This window comes from Atractosteus spatula, chromosome 3 (assembly GCF_055471065.1).
Source record: "Atractosteus spatula isolate fAtrSpa1 chromosome 3, fAtrSpa1.hap1, whole genome shotgun sequence".
Lineage (NCBI taxonomy): Eukaryota > Metazoa > Chordata > Actinopteri > Semionotiformes > Lepisosteidae > Atractosteus > Atractosteus spatula.
Window position 1 is genome coordinate 59593640 of NC_142708.1, and position 23726 is coordinate 59617365.

A 23726-nucleotide genomic window follows, 5' to 3' on the forward strand; every position below is an offset into this window, starting at 1 on the left:
CGGTGTTTCACTGAAAATTTTTCACCTCTTAGTCTTATTTAGGACAGCTGAACACGGGGGGAACATTTATATGAAACTCCAGCAAAAATGGCTGCTTCTGCGATGGGATGTGAGCATTATGAGCGTAGCTGTTCATTAAAAGTAAGCATGATTTTCATTTCATTGCATACACATTGATGGTTAGCTGACTTGTGGATTGTGGATCTGCTTAAAACACGTACTTTTTATACAGGGAATAACTACAACTACGAAGAAGTGTAAGAGGTGCATGTAAGCACTCATTTCGTTGTATTCTGTACAAGTCGGGTTCGAAATAATTTAAAGAAGGGTAAATGAAAATTGCTTAAACTGGAAATCGGGGCACCTTCAGCACGTCCAATATACAGCAGGACACAGTGGTGTTTGCATTTTGGACAAACTTAACAGGCCTGGGGTCATACCCTCCTGGAATATTCTTTGGAATGTTTAGTATGTTGTTTGATTTCTAGAAAGAAAAATCATTTTTTTCTGGGCAGGTGAATGTTTTTGCTACCCTTGTGAAGGAGGACTTAAAGGACTAGGCCGGTTAAGGACCATACACCTGTAGTCATTGATTTTCATAATTTACCGGTGGAGCATATCGTGTACCGGTACTTAATTAGGTGCACTGCCCTTCGAGTCAGTAGGCCAACTAAATAACATGATTATAAAAATTATCAAATAATGAGAGCCGAGTTAGACATAGAGGTGAAAGTGTTATGCTTCCTGCATGCGTAGCATTGTAATCTTTCCTCCTGATGAAACGTCAGATCAGCACTTTGTGCACATTATTGTATAAGAATGGAGGTCATTCGCCCCATCAAACATTCGTTTTGTTGTAAATTTAATGCACAATATAAACCCGCTTTTCCTGCAGTTGGAATTTTAAGACGACACTCAAAAGGGAAATGGAGCTGGATTTTTTTTTGTTTTGTCTAAATAATCGTGCTGATCAAAACTGCCATGTTTTGGCTCTGCACTCATGATTAAAGATAATGTAGGCACAAACAAAACAGAAGAAGGGAGTGGACCTGTAGCTGTGGAGAATGTTGAATGGCTGGAATTACACATACTGTATAAGAAGCATGGTCCTATGGGAAACATTAAAATTGTGATTTTGTCTGGAACTTTTAGTTGGTAGATTAGGTATGTACTGCACCATGATTGTATATGATATTAGTTTAATTATAGTTTTCAATACCCCAGTTCAGACTTGTCTCTCACCTGAGTGTAAGTTGTTTTCAATCTCGTTTCAGTGGACAAAGCTACTGTGTTATTGATGTTAAACATTAAGAGAATGCCTAATGATGTGTCCATGGTGTGTTTCTTGTTCCTATTAAGCTTATTTCCACTTTTGTCACTCTGCTGGGCTTGAAAATTGTGAAACGCAACAAAAATGTGCTGTCACCATCACAATTCTTGCAACTAGATTTTTTTCCATACTCTGTAATGTGGTGTTGAGGTCCTGTACACGATGCTGCAATCATGGTAAGCTTGTCATTGAAAATCTGGTGTCTCTCCACTCAGGCTCCATGCTGCGGTAAATTTTATGTGTGCCGTCTGTGCCACGACGCAAAAGAGAACCATCAGATGGATCGCTTTCAGGTGAAAGATGTCAAATGCTCTGTGTGCAACACAATCCAAAAGGTAAAGTCTTGGTGTTCAAGCTCCGGTTAGGAATGTTTACAATTTACATGCAGCAATTGTTTTGGAATTCTAATTCCACAGAACTCACAAAATTGAATTCCTCCCTGTGCCTTAGGACAACTAAAATCAAGTGGTGGTTTTGTTTTATTTGTTGCTTGTAGAGGAGACTTGATTAATGTGACTTGCAATGATCAAGTTCTCCTTTCACAAATGCAGGGTTATAGAGGTCTGGCTCAGCTGCTTAAAGGCTTATACTTAACCACACTCACTTTCTGAGGTTGAGTTGGTTTTATGTCCTTGACTTGTCATGAAGTAGTAACCTGTTAAAAGGGAACTGCAGTCCCAATTTCTCAGACTGGTTATTAAATCTTGGTAACAAAATAAATTCATTGACAGTATAGAAAAAATTGACAAATTTTAAATTATTCACAAAATCATTGTGAACTTTTTGAAAGTACTTCAAGTCGCCATGTTGCCATAAACCCCTGGTCTCACCACGGGGAGAGAGTGATAGTTCCTACGAATTGTGGCATGATGTGGCCCTTCCTGCTCACTAGTCACTGTCATAATTAATGTGATGCAATGTACGAGCAAATAAATACAGGTTGTGCACTGTAGAAAGTTTCCAATGTGATCTGTGTGCAGAGTTAACAAGTAAGTTCCATTTGTCGGCAAAACTGTCTTGAAGTCAAGAGCAATATTTCTATTGGATTAAATACATTATTTACAAGCTGCTTATTACAATGCAATAGGGCCACTTCACATCTCCAGAGATGTGTTGCCTCGTTCTGAATCCCAGAATATGGCATTGCACCTACCTAGAAATTTTCTGTTTTGTGATGTTTGCAGCACAAGTTCAGGATTTTGCTAGCAATGATTGATTCATGTAGTTTGTTGTTATTCTAGCTGATTTCACAAAGTTTTGTCACATTCTTCTCCTAATTGCAATTAATACATTCTTACAGTATATACAGATGATGTTGTTCAGTGTGTCGGCTTCACCAAGTAAGGAGAGCAGTAAAAGCATGAGGAGCAGAAAACTATAACTCACATTTGCTGACTTGAAAAATTCAGCCTTCAGAACTTTGCTTATGATCTGAATACAATTTTTAAATTCTTATATCCCTGGTTCTTTGCCATTTATATAATTTTTTGACTTCGTCTCCATGTGATTTGTCATACTGGTTAAGCTAGTTGCGTTAAAGATTCTGTGGTTAATTATGCAGTAATATTTTAACAAAAACATGTTTTAATTTTCTTTGTCTTAGGCTCAGCAGACATGTGAAGAGTGCCGAGTGAAATTTGGTGATTATTACTGTGACACGTGCCACTTGTTTGATAAAGACAAGAAACAGTATCATTGTGAACAATGTGGAATATGTAGGTAGGAACAAATCCTGAGTCTACATTATGTACCAATAGTAGTCTGAATTGTTTTTTATTCTGCTTTTTTGCAAGACATAAAAAAGAGCCCAGAAAAGACCCATTTTGTTCTTAAAGGTTTTACTCCATTTTTAATATTGTCATTAAAGCAGTGTTAAAGTAAAAAGTAATTTTGAGCTCAGCATCACACAGAGATGGACTTGGTGTTTTAAGTTACTGTTGAATCACTAAGAAATGAGTGGTATTAAGATTCAAGCCAGACAAACATCTTTGTTTAATTGCCTCATCTTAGAGAACAAATACCACTGTTCAAAAGTGCATTAGTCTGTATGTTTCCACTGATTGGTCACCTGTGACTAGTTTCTGACATGTTTGTTTTCACAGTACCTTTTAATTGTCAGTGCCCCTTTAATGCAAAAACTCATTTATGTCTCTCGGTTATACTGTATCTTTGTTCTGCACACATCTTTCTTGGTAAAGAGTAGTTACCTGTGCAGGTTAAGTAATGAAAGTTTTTGTTTTTGCCCTTTATCAATTTTTGGCCTGATTTTGGGGGGAGTTGTAACACCATATTTGTTCAGGGCAGGAGTGAATTGAAAATGGCTTAACAAACTGTGGGAGTAAAATGTCACAATGTAAATCGCCTTACCCCAACTACAAGGATATACAATGTACATCAGAAAGATTTTCATTGATAAAAGGAAAAGTAGGATCAAACCCTTTTAAGGAATTATTAGTCTCATTTAAGATCTACAAAGTTGTACTGCACAAAACCTTTTAATAGTTTTAAGTACTCTTTCAAAGAAACCCTCAAGCACAGGTTCTTTCTAATGCAGGTGGAGCAAATAATGGAAGGACACCCAAGAGCCGGTTGTATCAAAAGCTTTTTCACGTGTAATGCTATAAATGCAAAAGCAATAACTGCAGTAGTGTAACAAAAGACCATCACATCATCTTGCTGAAAAATTATTTTGCAACTTGTGTAAATGCAAAATGGTTATTTAATGAGTATAATATCTCTTTGGTACTATAGATTGTTACAACTGTAGACGGTTGTCTGTTGTCTGATTTTGGTTAATTCCAAGATCACCAACAGTTATATGTTATCCAGTTATCCAAAAAAGCCCACACAGGCCCACAGTCACAAACCATCTGGTTGGAAGGAAGGGAAGACTTTTTTTATGACCATATATTGCACATCATTGTGAATTATTGCATTTGTTGTGTTTAGTGCCTTTAAAATAGACCTGATATTACACTGACTCTTACACTCCCTCTGAGTACTAGTAGAGAAGCTTTCTGAACAGCACCTGAAGATCTTTAACGTCTTTAGTGCCTCAATGCATATCTTCCCTTCCCTTGGACAGGTTCAGTTCTTCCCTCATCAAGATCTTTTTTACAAAGCAACCTCACCGTTATAAGTCATTACATCAAAGAACATGCATATTAAAGAAAATTACTAAAAATATTTAGTGCAAATTAAATCAAGAAAGAAATATTTGGATTTTTTAACCATGTTACACATGATTAATAAGATTGACATTAGTGTTTGGACTTTTGCTGACCATCAACACGGCTAAATTGGTTGGGTGGGAGGTATACTTCCTTTAGTGATAATTATTAAGGGTGTGATATGGTCATAGGTGCCTGTGTGTTCTGGTTAGATCACATTTCATGTGTACACAAGTGTGTCTGCAAAACAATTTCATTCACTTGTTCTGACTTGTGCACTTCCTTAGCTAGATATGTGACCTTGTTTATTTTCCTATCTAAATATGTAAACTATTTACATAGAAGAGGTGTTTCATTTTAAGCAAAACTTGTCTTCTTGACCTATCTGTAAATGGCATAGCAAAGTTAAGATCCAGTTAAATTTTTATTTGGTTTAATCTTTTTTCAAATTGCACAAAATAATCTCTATGATAAAGCTCACCACTTTGATGTCCCACTTTCGGCATTAATATGTGTTTCACTTAGGTTACGTTTAGGTGTTTTTTTTTTTAAATACGTTGTAGTATTCTTTCGTTGATTATTTTACAGTATGGTAATATGATGTTTTTCTTTTTTAGAATTGGTCCCAGAGAAAAGTATTTTCACTGCCTGAAATGTAATCTGTGTTTAATCAGCGACCTGCAAGGAAATCATAAGGTATCTTCACACTTTTTTGTTTTGTAGCAATATCTAATTTGTTTTCATTTTCTTGACAGTGATGTATTTTAAGTTTAAGGCTTAAGTTAATAGCATCAGTTATCTAAGGGCATCACAGCTTGGCTACTGCCTGACCAATAACCACACATGAGCCCCATTAATTAACTTTGTTAAACTTTGAGTTTAACAAACTTATGCAACTTTGAGTTGCAGGAATGTTTCCGTGTTGTTTTTTTTTTAAATTGAACTATTAATTTTGTGAAGTGCTGCAAGAGACTCCTGAGTGATTCTGCTATGCTTATTTGCACCTTTGATTTTCTTATTTCATACTTTATTGCTTTTTTCAGTGTGTCGAAAATGTATCAAGACAAAACTGCCCAGTTTGTATGGAGGTAAGCCTATAAATCACGATTTAAAAATGTGAACACTTATTAAAACTTAATATTAAAAAAAATCTTACACATTTTTTATCAGATTTATATCAAATTATCAAAGGCATACATCCTAAAACCCTGCAAAGTTAATCGGTAGCTGTCTGGGTGTCGTACACAGATGGAAAGACTACCTTACAGCATTAAAGGCAAGGGCAGTAGTGCCATTTACCATTTCTATTTCTGTGTTAAAAAAAAAAATTCGGATGCACATTCAAATAACAGAATTATTAATTGTGAAAGGCATGGAGTGTTTGTAATATTGAGCTCATGCTAAAGGAAGTGTACTGTAATCATGCATATATTTAATATTCATGCACCCAAGCCTGTCCCTAGGCCTCTTGTTCTTTGAAATATATTTACTCATTTTTAAATTGAGTTCACACGTCATGAGTCGTATGAGTAAGGAAGAAAAAAAATCCCTCAGGTATATGCAGTATTTGTAAAGCACCCATTTGGTACTTGGAGACTAAACAAATGTAAGTGTGCTTTTTAAAAAACAAATCTAGTAATGCAGAACACAAATCCCGAGTAATAGTGTTTCAGAGACACTGCATATAAATAACACCTATATAGTATGCTTGATAACTTAAGGTTTGATTTTTTAAAATCTAGATTATCACTTCAGTTTCATTGGTCAATTACTCAGTGGTCAATTTGTACTTATAACTAAAATCTGTAAAAAATCACATTTTCAGTACATGTTATGTCTAACTGTGTAAATGCATTTAAAGGGGAACTACAGTCCCAATTCCTTAGACCAGTTATTAAATCTCTGTAAAAAATAAATTAATTGATGTTATAGAAACAATTAACACATTTTGAATTAAGCACAAAACCGTGGACTTTGTGAAAGCACTGTAAGTCGCCATGTTGTCGCAAACTCAAGTTCCCATGAATTGCGACATGATGTGGCCCTTCCTGCTCACTAGTCACCGTATTGACTAATGTAATGTGATGTCTGCAGCACAACCTGTATTTATTTGCTTGTATATTTTAACTGCAGAAATGTTGCAATTTCATTTGCATGCAGAGTTAACAAGTAAGTGGTATCTGACGGCAAAACTGTCTGGAAATCGAAAGCAATATGTCCGTTGTATTAAAAGCAGTGTATTCACAAGCCTGCTTGGTTACAATGTCATAGGGCTGCATGCGTCACTGGAAGTTTTGTTGCCTCGTTCTGAATTGCAGAATATGGTGCTGCAAATACCTGGAAATGTTTCTATGTTGTTATGTAAATTGGAGGTTGTACAAGTTACTGTGTGCTTCTAGCTTTTATTGCAGTTTAAAGCGCACTCATCAATTCTGATTCTTTCTAACCCCGGAATACAAAAAATGTGTTTTGCAGTTCCCCTTTAAATGAACCCTTTATAAGTTATTTTCTGTCAAAACAGATATAAATGTCTGATTCCCACCTCCTTTTATTCCTTAGGATATTCATACGTCGAGGATTGGCGCACATGTTTTGCCGTGCGGTCACCTTCTTCACAAGTAAGCTCCAGTCCCTCAGTTAAAAACTGACTCCTGGTTAGTTCGAGCATCAATGACACTTGGAGTCCAGTCTGAGCTTCAGGTATCACGGCTTCATGTCTGAACTGTTTGATAATCCATCTATGATCCAGTAACCTTGGATCACAAGGGCAGCTTTGAAATAATATGAAGTAGTTTTCATTTCTGTAAGGATAGTAAGCATCTATCGCATTGGACTTTTAAGTGCTTTTGATTTTGGTACATGTTGTTGTGTAGGGATTTCCGAGGTTTTGAATATATATCCTGCATCAGGACTTGTGAGCTGGTTTGTAATGCTTTAGTTTGTGGTGGCACTTCAAGTTAAGATGCCAGATACCAACTTCACTTGTTCGCTAAGTAATGTGGCAACTGCATTTGTTCTGTTTTCCAGAACCTGTTTCGAAGACATGTCTAAAACAGGGTAAGTTAGCAGATTGTAAGGATTGTTGGCTTTTCTGATTTGCTTTGACTTAATAAACAGATTTCCTTTTGTTTTTGTAGTTGCTTCCTTTTGTTTTGCTCCTTGCATATTTTGCTTCTATAGTATGCAATACTTCATTTTCTATGCTCTATAAAACTTTACTTAAGTTCGTGATGTGAGAAACCAAGACTTGCACTTGGTAAAACACACACTGTACCTAGTTGATGTAGCGGTAATGCATCACTTTAATTAGCCTACAAAATGAGCACAAATTCATGCATAACACTACGCAATGTGATTTAACAGTATGCATTATCCTTTATACCCTTTATAATCCTTTTGGTGAATGTAATGCTCTATGCAATATTGGTTTAGTAACAGCTTCTCACTCTTTCCTTTCTCTAAAAGGTCCCGATCCTCATTAAAAACTAAAATCAATTTTCTAACAAAGTAAATTTAACTCAGTGCATACAGGTGCCCACTGTGCATGCATTCTGCCTGGAATATGGAAGACTATTGGGATGAACTGGACAAAGAAATCTCGCAGACTCCAATGCCAACTGAATATCGGAATGTTACTGTAAAGGTAATATTAAAAGTAAACACAAGCTGGTGTTTTATTTCTCCAGAAACTGTCTAGAGCTCGTTTGACATTGAAAAATAAATTGCGAAAATAAAAATCTTTAGCTTTAAAAGGTAATCTTAGTGTGTTTGCGTCTTAGTGTGAATAAATCCTCACTTAACAATTTTTCATTTAGTTAGGAGTGTCAGAAAACAGTTACCAGACAAGTAAATTAGTCCATATTTATCTCCAAGATCATTTTTTTGGTATAAACCTTGTTGTCCTGTTAAATATATACCATGCCATTTATACTAGCATGTGTCTTTTGTCATGTTTAAAAGGCAATAGCATAGGTTCTGCTTACATTGTGTGAAGTATTTCAGCTACTGTATGTCAGGCAGAATTTGCTGTTTCTGCCTTGTGCGGGAATGTTTTGTTTCCTAAATCCTGTTGTACAATAGCAACACACTTGAGCTGGTTGATGTAAAAGGATCCAATGGCATAGGTAGGGACAACAAAAGATGAGACTTGAGAAAATAAGGAAGAACTTGTATTGAGAGCAGCTGATGCTTACCCCGCTGAGAGAACATTGTGACATACGGGTATAACTTCAGGACATTGAGACTGTGAACATTGTAAAATGTCTGGGACCCATATACAGATGCATAACAAGTTTCTTCAGTGGGTGCTGTTACAAATTACTTAAATGTGGATTGTCATTGCTATTTTTTACAATAGTATTTGTGACTTTTTTAATAAGTGGATGATTAAAGCTTTGAGACCTTTTTCAATATGAGGTTGATATTTTCAGACTGCCTCAAATTGTAAGAGAATAAAATTAACACCACCGTGTCTTCTATGGGCATTTGACTGTACAATATTTTTTGCTAAAATACAAGCATTGGAACCAATTCGGCCATTGTCACATTGTGAATTGCACACCAGCTGCTCAGGTAGGGACTTGTGCCCTCGAAATGTATTGACACCATTAATCAACATTACCTTAGATTACCTTTTAAAATATAAAGTTCTGTGTAGTGCATCTCTTTTCTAGATACTCTTTATCTAGTTGCATGCACTCACATTGTTCTATTACGAGCTAAAAGATAAAAGATGTTAAGTGATCTTAATCATGGAGATGCTGTATGTAACCTCTGGATTTGTATCCCTGGTTTATGAGTTACATGCGACTACAGTATATGATTGAGTGGGACATTGCACGTATGTAATTTAGCCATAGTGCTATGGCTCTCCAACTGTGTTCTCTCAATTAAGTAATTTATTTCTGGTCTTCTGCTATAGTATTGGCAGAAGTTCACTTGACCTCTTTTTTTTTCCTTTAGATATTGTGTAACGACTGCCAGACTCACTGCACAGTGCCTTTTCATGTGCTGGGAATGAAGTGCAGTGGGTGTGGATCCTACAACACAGCGCAGGATGGAGGGCTCATGCCTCAGGAGGACACACAGTGATGGGCCCACTGTATTGCTGCCTAGAAGCTAGCAAAATCCCACAGTCCCACAATCCCACAGCTAGCCTAATTTGGAAAAGTGTTCATAATCTTGTAGAGATTCATTAATTGATTATTTCAATCATGTTCATTGAATGTGTTTGAATTTGGTCTGCAGTGTGCACAATCAATTTGGTTAAGCCCTGCTTTGTACAAGAATATTTGGCTGGTACTATAAACTTTAATTTACCATTTGTTTTAGTATGATGTTCCTATACTTATTCAAGTAATCTAATAAGTCGATTTATGCAGTTAGCGTTGCATTGAATGACCTGTGCAGTGGCAGTACAGAACCAGTTATATTGGAAAACCTGGATATTCTACTATGCGATACTCTGAAATATTTTTCTTTCTCCAGCTCGTTAGAAGTTGCTTTTGTTTTCATCGAGCAAATACATGTTGGGACAGGAAACCAGAAATGCATGTTTTCTGAAATGTATTTTTCCAGTTGTTCAGCAGAATACCCTTTTGTACTCCTGATGTGCTTCAAATCACGTCACAATGTAGAACAAGTCCTGTGGTGTTAGTTCAGCCCTGAGAAAATAGAGCTTTGCGTTGAAAATTGGCCACCCAGTCTGTCTTGATGAAACAACTGAAGGCAGACACTATGCAAAAGTGATAATACCTGTTTTAGCATTTTGTGATGTAACTCCTTTAAGCAGTTTCAAGACAAATCCAGTCACTTGGTCTCTAAAATACATAAAAGTAAAAGTGGTAAAAATAGAAAAATAGTGTAATCATTATACTGTATTGAAAGGCACTTAGATTAGATTTCCCTAATTCATCAACTGTTTAGCCACATTTTCCATTACTTCTTGTCAGCCGCCATTTCTTGTAATGCATTTAAATCTTATAAAACATGAAATTCCACGTGTTTTAACTGTAATTTTTTTTATTAATGTCATGTTTTCTACTCTTAATTCCTAAACTCATCAAATCTCAGGTTTACTGACTCTTAATTGTTCAACTTGGTATATTGTCCAAATGCAGGTTTTAAATGGAGATATTATTGTTCTTAAACTGCAGCAGATCAAGACTATGTGAGAAAGTCATACTTCTAGAACAACACACAATGTTGACCTTCCATTAAAGAATTGACACCCTTGGTTTCTTATTTATGAAATGTATATTGTGTAGAAAACCTAGTTTCGCTTTTTCCAGTATTATACTGTACATCATTAAGGCCTTATTTTTATGCTTATTAAAATAGGATTAGTAACTTACAGTAGATTAATTGGGCAGTTATTCTGCTTCATTAATTTATGAAGACAAAAATGTGAATGAATGGTGCATTGCTCCTGTGAAATACGTTGCTGTGTTTCCATTAGTTTCTGCTGTTTGAAAATACATTAAAAATAAGCCCTTCTTCAGCTTTGTCCTGTTATTTACACATCTTTTGCACTGTTGGTATGCCTCTGTGTTTGTATTAAAATTAAAAGCATTGTTTTTCTGAAAAGTTTTCTACAAAGTATATAAGAACAACACATCCATTCTAGATTACTGAAGCATTAATATTTTGTAATGTCACCTGAGTATTCACACAACTACAATTAGCAAGTTTTTTTAAAACTAATGTTAATGATGGATTCGATTAGGTTTCCATGTGTTACTGGTGAGGCATATGGTGATGTTTATGGCCTAGTATCCCAAAACAGCAAGAACTTCTGTTTAATGAATTACTATTAAACTTTGATTGATTTAAATGTATGAAACAAAAGTGGAGGGAAAATTGCCAAAGCACGTGGTTTGTAAAACATTGATGACAGGAAGTTAATATAAAATACAAGATAAAGATGTCAACTACAGTAAATGTAAGAATTGGATTTCTGGAAGACAAACTCAGGTAGCACTTATAATAGTACATTTTTAAGACCGTAAACGTTTATGCTCAGTGTTGAATTATTCTTTAGCCCGGTAAAACATTTGCTAACAATGACTGACTGTGTTACATGGGATTAAGAGAATCTTTATATGCTTCTTTACAAGGTAAAACAAAACAGAAAAGTGCCATTGCTTATACATGTGACAGATAAAACATTTTCACCGCAAAACATACTATTCTGCATCTAAACAACAACATTCTGCCTTTTGTATTTAGTTGTTTCAAAAGTCTCATCAATCCTTTTCTCATGTCACATATGGGTAAGTTATTAATATGCAGCAATTTTGGCAGTGACTAGTTTTCCTCTAGTCATGGCTTTATTTTTTAAACAGAAATACAGTAGATTTGTGGGTCAGTTTTATGTATATTGAGTACTGTATGTATCCTTTTAACAAAAAGATTGCAATGAAAATATGGCATTCTAGCAGACCCTAAATTAACCCAGTTTAGAATAAAGTTTCTCCAGCTCAATTTGTGTACATTACCAAGATTGGTCACAAGAGGGATCAGTGAGATAACTTTTTAAGTCCAAAAGTCTCAACAGAGTTGTTAAAGCACAATTAGTGAATAAATGACAAACAACAGGATATTTTAAATGAATCGCCTTTTAGAATGGCACCACATATTTTTACCTTAACCATGAATAAATTGCAATTCTTTGTATTGTCACTTATTTCCAGAAGAGGGAAATCCTATCTAACATAAGTCATTATTATACTGTTTTTTTAGCCGTAGTGGTCTCGGCTGTAGTTGTCTCGGCCACTGTAGTCTCGGCTATTGTTGTTTCAGCTGTAGTTGTCTCGGCCACTGTCGTCTCAGCTACTGTCTCGGCCACCATTGTCTTGGCTGTAGTTGTCTCGGCCACCGTCGTCTCTGCTATAGTTGTTTCAGCTGTAGTTGTCTCGGCCACAGTCGTCTCAGCTACTGTTGTTTCAGCTGTAGTTGTGTCGTCTGAAATAGCAGCAGTAATAAGTGTTATATCTGCCGCAGCTGTTTCAGCTACTGTCATCTCGGCCACAGTCGTCTCTGCTGCTGTTGTTTCAGCTGTAGTTGTGTCATCTAAAATAACAGCAGTAATAAGTGTTATATCTGCCACAGTTGTCTCTGCTACTGTTGTTTCAGCTGTAGTTGCTGTTGTAGTGGCAGCTAAAGTGGTGCCAGATATGTTTTTTTCAGATATAGTGGTTTCAGCTAAAGTTGTTTTATCAACAGATACAGTTGTTATAGTTGTACTAGCTGTTGTTGTGTCGACTGTAGTCATGTCTCCTTTGGTGGTGGTAGCTACAGTTGTGGCAAGAGCGCTTGTTTTACCAACAGTGGATACAGCAGAGCTTGTAGTTGGGGAACCCGTTGTGAGGCTAGGGTGAGCCATAAGCTTTTGCTTGTGTAAACAATTATGAGGAGCAAAGACATATGGAATGACAATAATTCGACCTTGCAGATTTACAATGCTTGGGAGGGATGGGATCCTGGGCATTGAGGTTGGAATTATTGCAGGGGGAAGAGTTGGAGATGGTGGCTGGGGCTGACGTATTGTAAGACTGGGCTGTGGGCCTGGCGGAAGTCTTGGAGATGTTAAGTGTGCTGACAGGGTCTTCTGACCAGGCACAAACAATACACCAGGAAAGGCTGCGCGGTCTGTTGCAAACACAAAGCGTGGACCTGAACGCGACACCGGAGGAGGCGCCACAGCGGGAACAGCACGGCGCAGGAAAACGAAGAGCGGAGACACTGGCCTTTGGGCCTGGGGCGCCAATGGAGGCGATCTCACAGCGACTCGAGTGCTACACGGTTGTGCCGGGTCTGGCGCGGTAGAACGGGCATGCAGCTGAGAACCTCTGTTCTCAACAGGTGGCAAGGGTGCGGGTGCAGGTGGTCGGAATACATAAACTTGTGGTCTGTAAAGATGTGCAGGGCCTGCTGGCGGCAGAGCCAGAGATGGACCTCGTAGAGGAATAGACCTTGAAACAGGTGAATTCTTGCTCATTTGAGGTCCCATGACAAACACTGTAGAGTGTCTCCGGTATGTGCCTGAAAATCTGGGTACCACAGGTATTGTTCTTTGGAGTGGGAAGAGTATTGTTTCTTTTTGGGACTGAGGCTTGTTCAGTGGGGACGCTTTGAAGAAACCTCCAGGAGACATGTGCAGTTTAGAGGAGAGTGGCATCCTTTTTTCTGTGGGCTGCGTTGAGGGGACAAAGAAAAAATGGTATAATTACAGGTATAAAGGAAAACCAAAATGAAATTTACCAACAGCAGAGGACTTTGCTTCACTTTAGTTCTCAAACATAGGTTGTGAGTATAAATTTATTCTGAAAGATAACAGTTTGAATTAACAAATTAGCCTTAAGTATGATCCTTTTGAACTCATTAGTCCTTATCAACTCAGAACTGTCAGATTATCAACAATTATAAATAAGTGTACTGTATAAATACACTCCATAAACACACAGCTGGTTTCTATGTTTACTAGCTCACATGATTCATTAACACCCCATAAAACGTGTAAGACAGTGTTGTGCTCATGTAAGTACACAGAGTTTTTCACATAGCAAATCTTTCATAAGCCTATAGTACATTTCTATTCATGTACAGTACAAAAAGTGATATGTTAGGTATGGTTTCATGCTAAATAAAACTTACATAGCTCTGTCCCTTTAATGAATGAGAGAGTAGAAGTATGATAGACCCTTCTCAAAAGTTTGTTGCTTAGGGTGTTTCAAACTAGTGGAAAACTCAGCTTGATATGGTGCCTCCTAATACGTTTATGTTTTTTCAAAAACCAAAGAATGTTCATATTTTTTTATTACTACTGAAGAAAGAAACACAGGCATTAGATGATCAAATCTCCAATTGGCTCCAAAGCAACAACATAACTACTGTATAAGACAAATTTAAGAACATTTAGGTACAATGGTATATGCTATCCATATTTAAAGTTTTGCATAAATCGTGGTTTAATGACATTTGAAATATAATTAAAACTACCAATGTTACCATATCAAAAGCTAAAAATCTATTTGAATAATAGTAATAATAATAATAATACTTACTACAACAAAGGCTTTGCTGTCTAAAACAATCAGAAAACAAATGTAGACTTTCATCTTCTTCACTGACTGATAGAAAATCAATAGTTCTAATAAATATAACAAAAACATGTTCAGCAGTGTTTGTGCAAAGTGAGTTTTCAGTGCACCAGTTCAGTTTCTTGATGTGTGCTTGCCTTAAATCACTAAAACACCTTTACCCCCCCCACACTTCAAAACATCTTCATCTGCCTGCAGCCAACTAAGATTGTTTTAAACCCCATTATATTATGAATCAATGAATGTATGTTAAGTATAGATCATAAAATAAAGGATTCCAATGGACTTGAATCATGCATTCTTTCATTATTACAGTATGTATTGCTAGTCTGCTTCAGTACATATAGAAATCACTTGTGCTATTTTGCAAAGTTCAGCCTGCCCAATAATTGAATAATGGTTAGATTAGATATTTAACTAATCAGTTATTATGCATGCCTTAGTGGCAAATGACCCAGAGAGACACTTGAATTAATGCTATTGAAATAAAATAAAATGTGTCAATTGTCTAATAGTAAAATGCCAACATCTGTGGAAATAAATGTAAGTTATATTTAGGGTATTATACATAATAATACATTATAAAAAGTATTTATACAGGTTGTATTGTGAAATTTCTTAAAGTTATTATAAAAATATTTGTATTATATTTTGGTTATGCAAGCCTCCTCTTATTTGTAATATCAATACCAATAAGTACTCACAAAGCTCTGGGTTAAATTATTGGCACCAAGGAAATATGCAGTACATTTCCTGACTTTCTAGTACACTGTAGTAAAATTATTTTATGTCTCAAGACTTTCTAAGTGAAATATATTTTTCTGAAATCCTCTCTATTTCTTGTAACGATCAAAACATAAAGGTATGAATAATTTGTGTGTGTTATTAATTTAATACTGAGGCTGTAATGAGTTCTCATCCATCTTCTGGTCTGCCTTTATCTCAACATTAAATTTAATAATAAAAGCAGTTCTGGCATTCTACACCTAATCAACAGAAACCATGTGTTCCAGTGGCTACTTGTTAATGCTGCAGGCAATTAGTGTGATCCAGCAACTATTTACAGAAATTGCTCACATGTGTGATGTTACAAATGTTTGTAAAGATGACAAAGCCAACATACTTCACTTACCAATAGTCCCAAGGTGTAAATTTAATTGGAGCCATAAAGAAGTCTGTGGTGTTGAATTTAAAAACCAGTGTCTTACCCATCAGGTATGTTAATATAAAAAAACATAAATCTCCAAACACTACTTTTATACATTTCAAGAACAGAATGTAAGAGACATTTTTACGGAATTTGTTGTAAATATGTCTCATTTGATCTCTTATTTGGATTTGTTCTTAGGCTGTTTCCACAAGGTGAAACAGTGAAACAAACCAAAAACTGAACGTGATAACTACTGTATATGGAGTGTATTTAAAACTGAGAAGAGGTCATATTACTCTGCCAAAGAGGTCAGTCAAGAGTGAAGCAGGAGTGAGGCAGATCTGCCTCAGTATACCCATGTTGTAAGAGACACATCTGCTGACAATACTACATTTTGATAAGTACAAAATAGTACAAAAATTGACAGAGGATGCTTTTAACCAGTTTCAACCAGTTTCTGGCCAACTTATGTCCCTGAAACAGTTCTTTTTGGGATTTCAGGATCAATATGAAGTTACAACAGCATAAAGAGTGTTAAAGTGTTAAACAGGAGGACATAAGAGAGCAGCAGACCAAAAGAACAGAGATAGAATACTGTTACTGAGCCAGCAGCCGGACAATAAAGACAAAAAACAGATTGCACAGGGCTGACAACAGCCATAACTGCTCAAAAGGAGGAAAAGCACCAATTAACAAATTAACATCTTTGTTTGAAGTATCAAAACAAACAGGGAGAGAATTACTTGCTCATATCAGAAGGCTTCAACTTAGAGGATTTGACTGTTTAGAATTGGTCTCCTTGTAAATGCTGTGGAAGTGCTACTTAAAGCAGCAAGCTAACCATAAACAGAGAACATGCCTGCTTCTTCTCCAAGATCATTATCTCTATGTTGAAATGAAAGAGCCATTATAGTTCACTAGCTTTATTTTTCCTTCTGTTCTATGTGGCCCTATGTGGTCATGTTGTTGTGCAATGTGAAACCACCAGGTATGGTATAGTATGTGATTATATTGACCACAGCAGGTAAAGGCAGTATGTGAAGATAAGAAAAAAAAACATTCCTCAGGGATACAAAGACAAGAATTATAGTGCCATATCTAGTTTGCAGTACCTTTTGTTTTATTTTTTTCCTTATATTATATCTTTGCATGCAAACATTTAATGCGTGTACATTTCATAAAAGAATATGATATACCACCCATTATTAGAGAAAAAAGGTTTATCTAAAACCTAGCTTTTTATTTTTTTCTGTCTGCTAACATTTTTATAAAAATTAAATAATTTGAGCATTTACCATATGTTCTTATTCTATATGTTTTCATGTAATGCACTAAATGGGGGTTTATAATAGGAATGTGCACTGTGTTCTGTCCTACAGTATACACCTCTTCAGAGTCCTGTGGTCTGAGATTACTGTAGAAACCAGGAGAGAGAAGATCTTACACAAACCCCAGTGCATTCACTTTAATTTCAGTCCTTAATATCAGGTTATTGTCTTTTCACCAGCTGCAATGTTATTGAGGGAGCCCTCCCTGTTTGTTCGATTTTTCTTAACAGTTCAAATACTAATCTATCATATGGCCTTAGAAACTACAGTTCATTCATTTTTGAATGGGAACACCAATGTCTTTAAGTGACATAAAAAGTGAAAAAGAATCTACATAAAGCAGCCATTTGGAAGAGCAGTAGTGAAAGTAAAAATAAAAATGACTAACAAGTGCAATTATGTGGACTTTCTCTTGATGTTGACTTTATGAAGGTCCTTCCCTTTTCAGATTATTTCAGCTAAATGTATGCTACTGTATTTCTACAATTTTAGGAAGCACAAAGTAAAAAGAAAGTTATCACAAAAATTACTGATATTAAAATGTATTTTGTAATGTATGTTTTCTTAGTATTTGATTTCATTTGCTTAAAACAATGATATCAATCTGTATATTTTTAGTTTATTTTTAAGACAATATAATCTCCCAACATTTATATCTGAAAGGGAACATTTGCACAATGCAAAGATCCGGGATTTGCAGACCACACTATTTTATGCTGACAAGACTGAACCTGTTTCACACTTCAAGGCAAACACAATTTTCCCCACTGGCTACTGGTTTGATTATGTACTCACAGCCTGTCAATGTTTTCTTAAATTGTTCTGATAAGAATTTGTGGGATTTGTAAATGGCTAAGTACTGCATTTAAAACATTTTAATTTAAATATTCAAAAATAACACTGTTTATAACGTAAAAAAATAGTACTCTACATTGTATATCATTTAAAGTTAGAATGACTAAAAATATGGAATCCACAGTAAATCTATTTTTCCATGCTTCTTGTGCATTTCAGTACCATATAGAATTAAAAACAGATGATTAAATTCAGAATTAGTGACATCTGTAAAATGGAATTATCTTGCTTCTGAAGAACTTTCTATATTATAGAACTCATTTCTGCCTTAATTAGAAATGTTTATTTGATAACAGTGCTAGGATACTATGGAAAGGATATCTTGAATGGTATTTTTGGAAAATTCCAGAGAATTATTCTATAATTCTATTATTTCTCACAGAAGTTTTTTAAATACGAATTCAATGGATACCAATTTAAGAAAATCAAATCAAGCATAGATATATTGTATACATGCTTTAATGACCTTTCCCTGGAACATTACTACCACAAAAGTGTGACTGAATTATGCATTAACTACACTTTTGCACTTTCTGATTGCTATTTAATTCTCAATTTTTGTATGCACTCCTATGCACTGCTAGCTCTCTAGTGTCACCTACTGAACTGACATCTTTGTATGAGATTCCCTGTTAAGAGGAGAAAACTGAAATCTAAAGTGGTAAAAGAGGCATATGGAAAATAGTGTGTTTGTCTTATGATGTATGAAGTATGATGTTATTATGATATCCTAAATGAATTGACTGGCTTGATAACCTTTACCAAATAACAAACAAAAACTCAGCTCTAATAAAAAAAAATTTGAGATGTGAAATGTCCATGATTAAGACTTTGTATATGTCACGATTGTAATCCCTCCTCTTAAGGGCGCTCCGGCTCTTTCACATTTCAGTTGATCATGTTTCCAATCCTGCCCCTCCTTATTTAAGTCAGGAGCTCTCACTACTCCTGGCTCTGCATTGGAAGACGGATGCCCGGAGGCCCGCCTACCATCAAGTTGCCCTACATCCGCGACTTGAGGGCATAGGCCTCCTATCGGCGTCCTGACCCAGCTGAGTCTGGGGCTCAGAGCGCTTGGCCCCGTCATCCCATTTTTATTCCCTCTCCCTGCACCGGATCCCGTTCCGGTTTTTAACTTTGTCTTGTCTTGGATGGATCACCCGGTTCTGGACTATTGGACTTCATCCTGGATTTTCCCTTGGACTCCATTGGACTTGTTTGCCATGGCCACACCCCCTGATTTTTTCAACCTGCCCTGATCCTCGTGTCCTCCCCGTTGTCCTTTTCCACCTACTTTCGGATTATGCCGTCTGCATAGGGTCTTTAATAACGCACATCACGGGAGTCAGTACCGGCTTCCGTAACAGTATAATTCAAAACATATAATGAGTTGAGAAATTTTACTAATTGGCATATATACTGTATGCTGTATATACTATGCATATATAAAGGTAAGGCCTGCAAAGATATTTAAACACTCATTTAACACACTTAAAATTGTATTCTCTTTTGCTTTTGGTCATTGCTAATCACCACAATATACAGTAAATGTGATTAAAAATGAAAATGTTGAAGATGTCAAGCAGACGTCTTCAGTGTGAGAAAGCTTTGGAGAGCTTAATCTACAGTTAATCTTCTTTTAAGATTTAGCTTGATTATGCAAACATTTCAATTGCTTGGGCTTCATTAATACAATTCTGAATTATCATTCCAAGATGTTTAAAGTAAATAAATCAACCGAGCCTTTGCTGATGCTGAAAGACCTTTAATGCACATTCACAGTACAGAAAGTGGACTGTTTACTGTAAAACATAGCATTGAAAAGATGACAAAACAAAGCTTTCAATTTAACAGAACAAAGACTAAAACTGGAGATAACATTACCATTTAAAAGAAATAAAAATTATTTTCAAGCAAAACTAAATAATAACCACCGTTCCCTGTGATCTTGCACTGTTTGCTGTTGGACACCAAGAAAAGCATGTATACTGTACATATGCAAGATGTTTACTGTAAATATTTGATCATTTTCACAACTTTGCTCACTACACTATTAAACTAAATTACAGATTTGATATCAAACAATATACAGCAGTCATACTATTACTATATTACTAATACAACCACTATCATACTGCTGTCAGATTTAAGAAAAATTATAAGTCTTCTAATTAAGGAAAGACTAAAATTGATAAAAACCATAATTGACAATGCTGAGACTTCTTTCAGCAATCTCTGTGTTCCCTTCCAATGATATTTTGTACAATGCAAAACAGTAAACATCATATTGTGGTAGTTCTGAGTGGTGTTCAACAAAGCTTTAATTGACATACAGTATAGAATATATATGCAAAAGTAAAGTCTAGATAATTATTTTATATTCTATTAGTAAAGGGTCTTGTTTTTTTGTGTTTTTTAAGCTTTTTAAGCTAATAAGCACAGATATGGTGTTTATTCCTTAGACAGCTTTTACTCATAATTTTTTAATACAATTTTCTAATATACTGTATACAGTAAAATCATTAAACGGGTATGTAGCTCCAACAGACCATGGTCAAATATCAATTTCTGTGAAAAAGTCTGGAGTTCAGAAAAGGAAATTCCTGAAAAATCATGCTGCACATCTTGCTTCACACATAGTGAAGAGTGGAATTGTGGTTGAACTAATGGACTAGAGGTTTCAATCTACAAATTTTGGCAGGTATGAGACAGTGTTATTCCTCAGCACAGGGAAGTGTTGACCAGTCTACTAGCTGTAGTAATCACTTAAGTGTAGTGGCAGTAGAAGGTAATGTTGTAGCAGTAGTACTAGTGAGGGTAGTTGTAGACTGTACAGTAGTACTTGTTGTAACAGGAGTTGTTCTAGTAGTGACAGTGGTGGTTGAAGTTGGCGCGGTTGTAGTTTTTCCCTTGCAGTGTGGATCTCTTCCGTGGAACTTAGGGTGCTCCCCATGGGGGGGGGGAGGCCTCCTATCATCATGTCTCCTTGGTCCCGGCGGAGGTGGCCCTCTTGGGAATGCCTGTTGAAGTAAAAGCCCTTTTAATTCTCATGTAGCACAACAGCCAAGGTGTATCAAAAGCTACAGAAAATCTACTATGCTACATTATTCCTAATTTAAAAAAGGGGGACGTTTGAGTGTTAAAGTATATATTTCTGCCAAGTATCTTAGTATGTATTTCAATTATGATTATAATGATATAATAATAATTTCTATATACAGAATATAATGTAGAAACAGTATAACTCAAATATCCCCAAATACCAGTGATTTACAGCAATACAGATCACGCCAAAGCAAGAGAAGAATCATTTTGGTTCTGTTAGGCAAAGTTCTTCAAAGTTCAAGTGATTAATTTTTTACACTATAAGCTCATTTTCTTCCTGTATACAAAAGTTTAATATACAGCATTTAGGAAATATTGTAACAAACAGCAATATGATTTATCACATCTAAATGATACATAAAAACATGACTTGTAAAATATTAAAAGAGTAAATTTTAATGATTTAGGAATAAAGAATGGCAGCAGGAAAAAAACAGATAAAAAGGATAATTAAAATGTGATGATTTATATTACCTTTTCTAATTTAAACATTGCTGTTTTATACTGAACTGAGCAAACGTATTTATTTAAAAGATACTTACAGAAGCACTGACAACTGCAACCACGCAGAGTAAAGTAAGCACAAAAAACTTCATGGTTGATGCAATCACCTGAAAAATAGGTGACTTTATTAATACATTATATTTGTTAGCAGGGATTTTGGCTTAGAGAGCTGTGCCAAAGAAGCTAGTGTCTTATACAGTAATTCTATGACAGGATTCTGCAGTGCCCATGAACAATCACCACACCCCAGCATAGTGCTGAGAGTAAACATGCACCTTCTTTAGTTTCTTTGCACCAAGGTTAATTTTATTCTACTGTCAGGGTGGAAAGAGACTATAATTATGCCTGAAAAAGCAGAATACTATACATATGCCATCTTGAGGCAGAGCGGTGGCACTGTGGCTTAGGATCTGTGCCTGTGGCTGGAAGGTTACTGGTTCAAATCCTGCGGCTGGCAGAAGAATCCTACTCTGTTGGGTCCCTGAGCAAGGCCTCTTAACCCCAACTGCTCCAGGGGTGCTGTACAATGGCTGACCCTGCGCTCTGACTCCAAGCTTCTCTCCCTGTCTGTGTGTCTGTATCTCATGGAGAGCAAGCTGGGGTATGCTAAAAGACGAATTCCTAATGCAAGAAATTGTATATGGCTAATAAAGTGATCTTATCTTATGGGTGGGCTCACAGATTTCTGAGGAAAGGTCAGTTTGTTTACACATTAATGACTGAACACCAAATGACTAAGGCTGTTCTGGGGTGCAGGAAGGCTTTTTTCACCCTGTCTGTTTGTGCCTTTGTCATATTATGCATGAATCTGCTATGGAGAAAATGGCAGAGTATAAAGGAGCAGTGTCATTTAAGAAGGACTACAGTTTAGCTTATTGTCTTCTGCTCCAGAAAGAGCAGCAAAAGCACCACAAGTAAATCTACAGCCACTGTGCCTCCTTCCATAATGTGCTACTCAAAATACATATTTACAGTAGACAATCTTATGTTGCTTTGAATGGAATTTCACTGTTCTGAGATGTGTCATTTAAATTATGTTTTGGTTCTACAAGCTTGTTTTGTGGGATTGCAATGGGTGTTGCTCATCTTGTTCATTGCAGCTCTGTCACCTCGGGGCAACACACTTAGAAACACAGTACAGTGTTAATGGAAATCTATTGTGTGCAACATGCTAAACTATGACAGTATTATATATATATACTGGAAATTATTACAAATTATATGTAAATTATATATATATTAGAAATATGTACATATAATATATAAATTATTAAAAATACATACTCATAGTATTAACTGTATAATTAAAAATTACAAATTGAATAATAAATTCTATCTATAAGTTTGGCAAACTAATATGTGGTTGTGCTGTTGGAGTCTTGGGACAGACTGTCACTGGTCTGACTGTTCTTTGAGTTACAGTACATTTTACAGACAGGGCTGGAACTGTCTACTATTCTCTTTCACAGCTAATCAATAAAAACATTTGTTCATTTTAATTATCTATAATGTTCAAGCTGAGCTAAAAGGTAAATGAAATAGTAAGATTTCACAAGTAACCTATTTGCAGCATTACAATACAACTGAGCAGGTATTTTGAAGATATTCCGTGCAGAGATATTAATATTAATATTAACAGGTATTAAGAGGTAAGAAGCTGTGAACGGATACTTTGAAAATATTTTAAACATCACTCTTACCTGTAGCTTTGACTGTAACCCTCTGTTTGGTTATGAGTGGATTTCCAATTCTTTCTGTCGCAAAGTCTTACAATGTAATGAAGGTCTGTAGAATGAAAAAAGCAGCATCACAGGCTCTTAATATTTTCACTCAGACATTTTAATCATGGTAACCTCTCTGATTTATGATGATAAAACAAAATTCATAGAATAATACCATTCCATCTACTGTTACTATATATTATAAAGAATAAAATCTGCTATTGGAAATGCAGGAAATTGAACAAATGAGAAACAAAGGCTTTAAGCTCTGGTGTTATAAGTAGATATTTTACCTAAAACAGTATGAAAATAATCATGCATGCAATTCAGCCAAGCACACCATAGCAGAAAAAACAGCCTTTCTGTTTTTTTCTGATGTTAAAGTTAATACAATTTTTTACCTGTCAATTGTAATAAATATTTTACCTGTTGGTTTGTTGAGAGAGCAGATTAGTGAAGTTCA

The 23726-nt window shown here is 35.7% G+C and overlaps 2 protein-coding genes and 1 long non-coding RNA gene across 3 annotated transcripts; 1 reads left to right on the forward strand and 2 right to left on the reverse strand.

The window, feature by feature from the left end:
• On the forward strand, positions 1 to 10999 carry rchy1 (ring finger and CHY zinc finger domain containing 1). The gene is made up of 9 exons (XM_088910619.1): positions 1 to 141; positions 1546 to 1665; positions 2934 to 3049; positions 5118 to 5196; positions 5544 to 5588; positions 7060 to 7118; positions 7528 to 7557; positions 8023 to 8143; positions 9463 to 10999. Exons 1-9 carry the CDS (start codon positions 88 to 90, stop codon positions 9589 to 9591), a joined length of 753 nt encoding a protein of 250 aa, XP_088766745.1. The 5' UTR covers positions 1 to 87; the 3' UTR covers positions 9592 to 10999.
• Positions 11000 to 12223: 1224 nt separating this feature from the next.
• On the reverse strand, positions 12224 to 14672 carry LOC148838067 (uncharacterized). The gene is made up of 2 exons (XM_088910611.1): positions 14565 to 14672; positions 12224 to 13693 (listed from the first exon to the last, which is right to left on the reverse strand). Exons 1-2 carry the CDS (start codon positions 14670 to 14672, stop codon positions 12224 to 12226), a joined length of 1578 nt encoding a protein of 525 aa, XP_088766737.1.
• A 6045-nt stretch (positions 14673 to 20717) lies between these two features.
• Positions 20718 to 23315, reverse strand: LOC148838068 (uncharacterized). The gene is made up of 3 exons (XR_016090810.1): positions 23243 to 23315; positions 21581 to 21649; positions 20718 to 20953 (listed from the first exon to the last, which is right to left on the reverse strand). It is a non-coding gene; the product is annotated as an uncharacterized LOC148838068 (long non-coding RNA).
• Between the last annotated feature and the right edge of the window lie 411 nt (positions 23316 to 23726).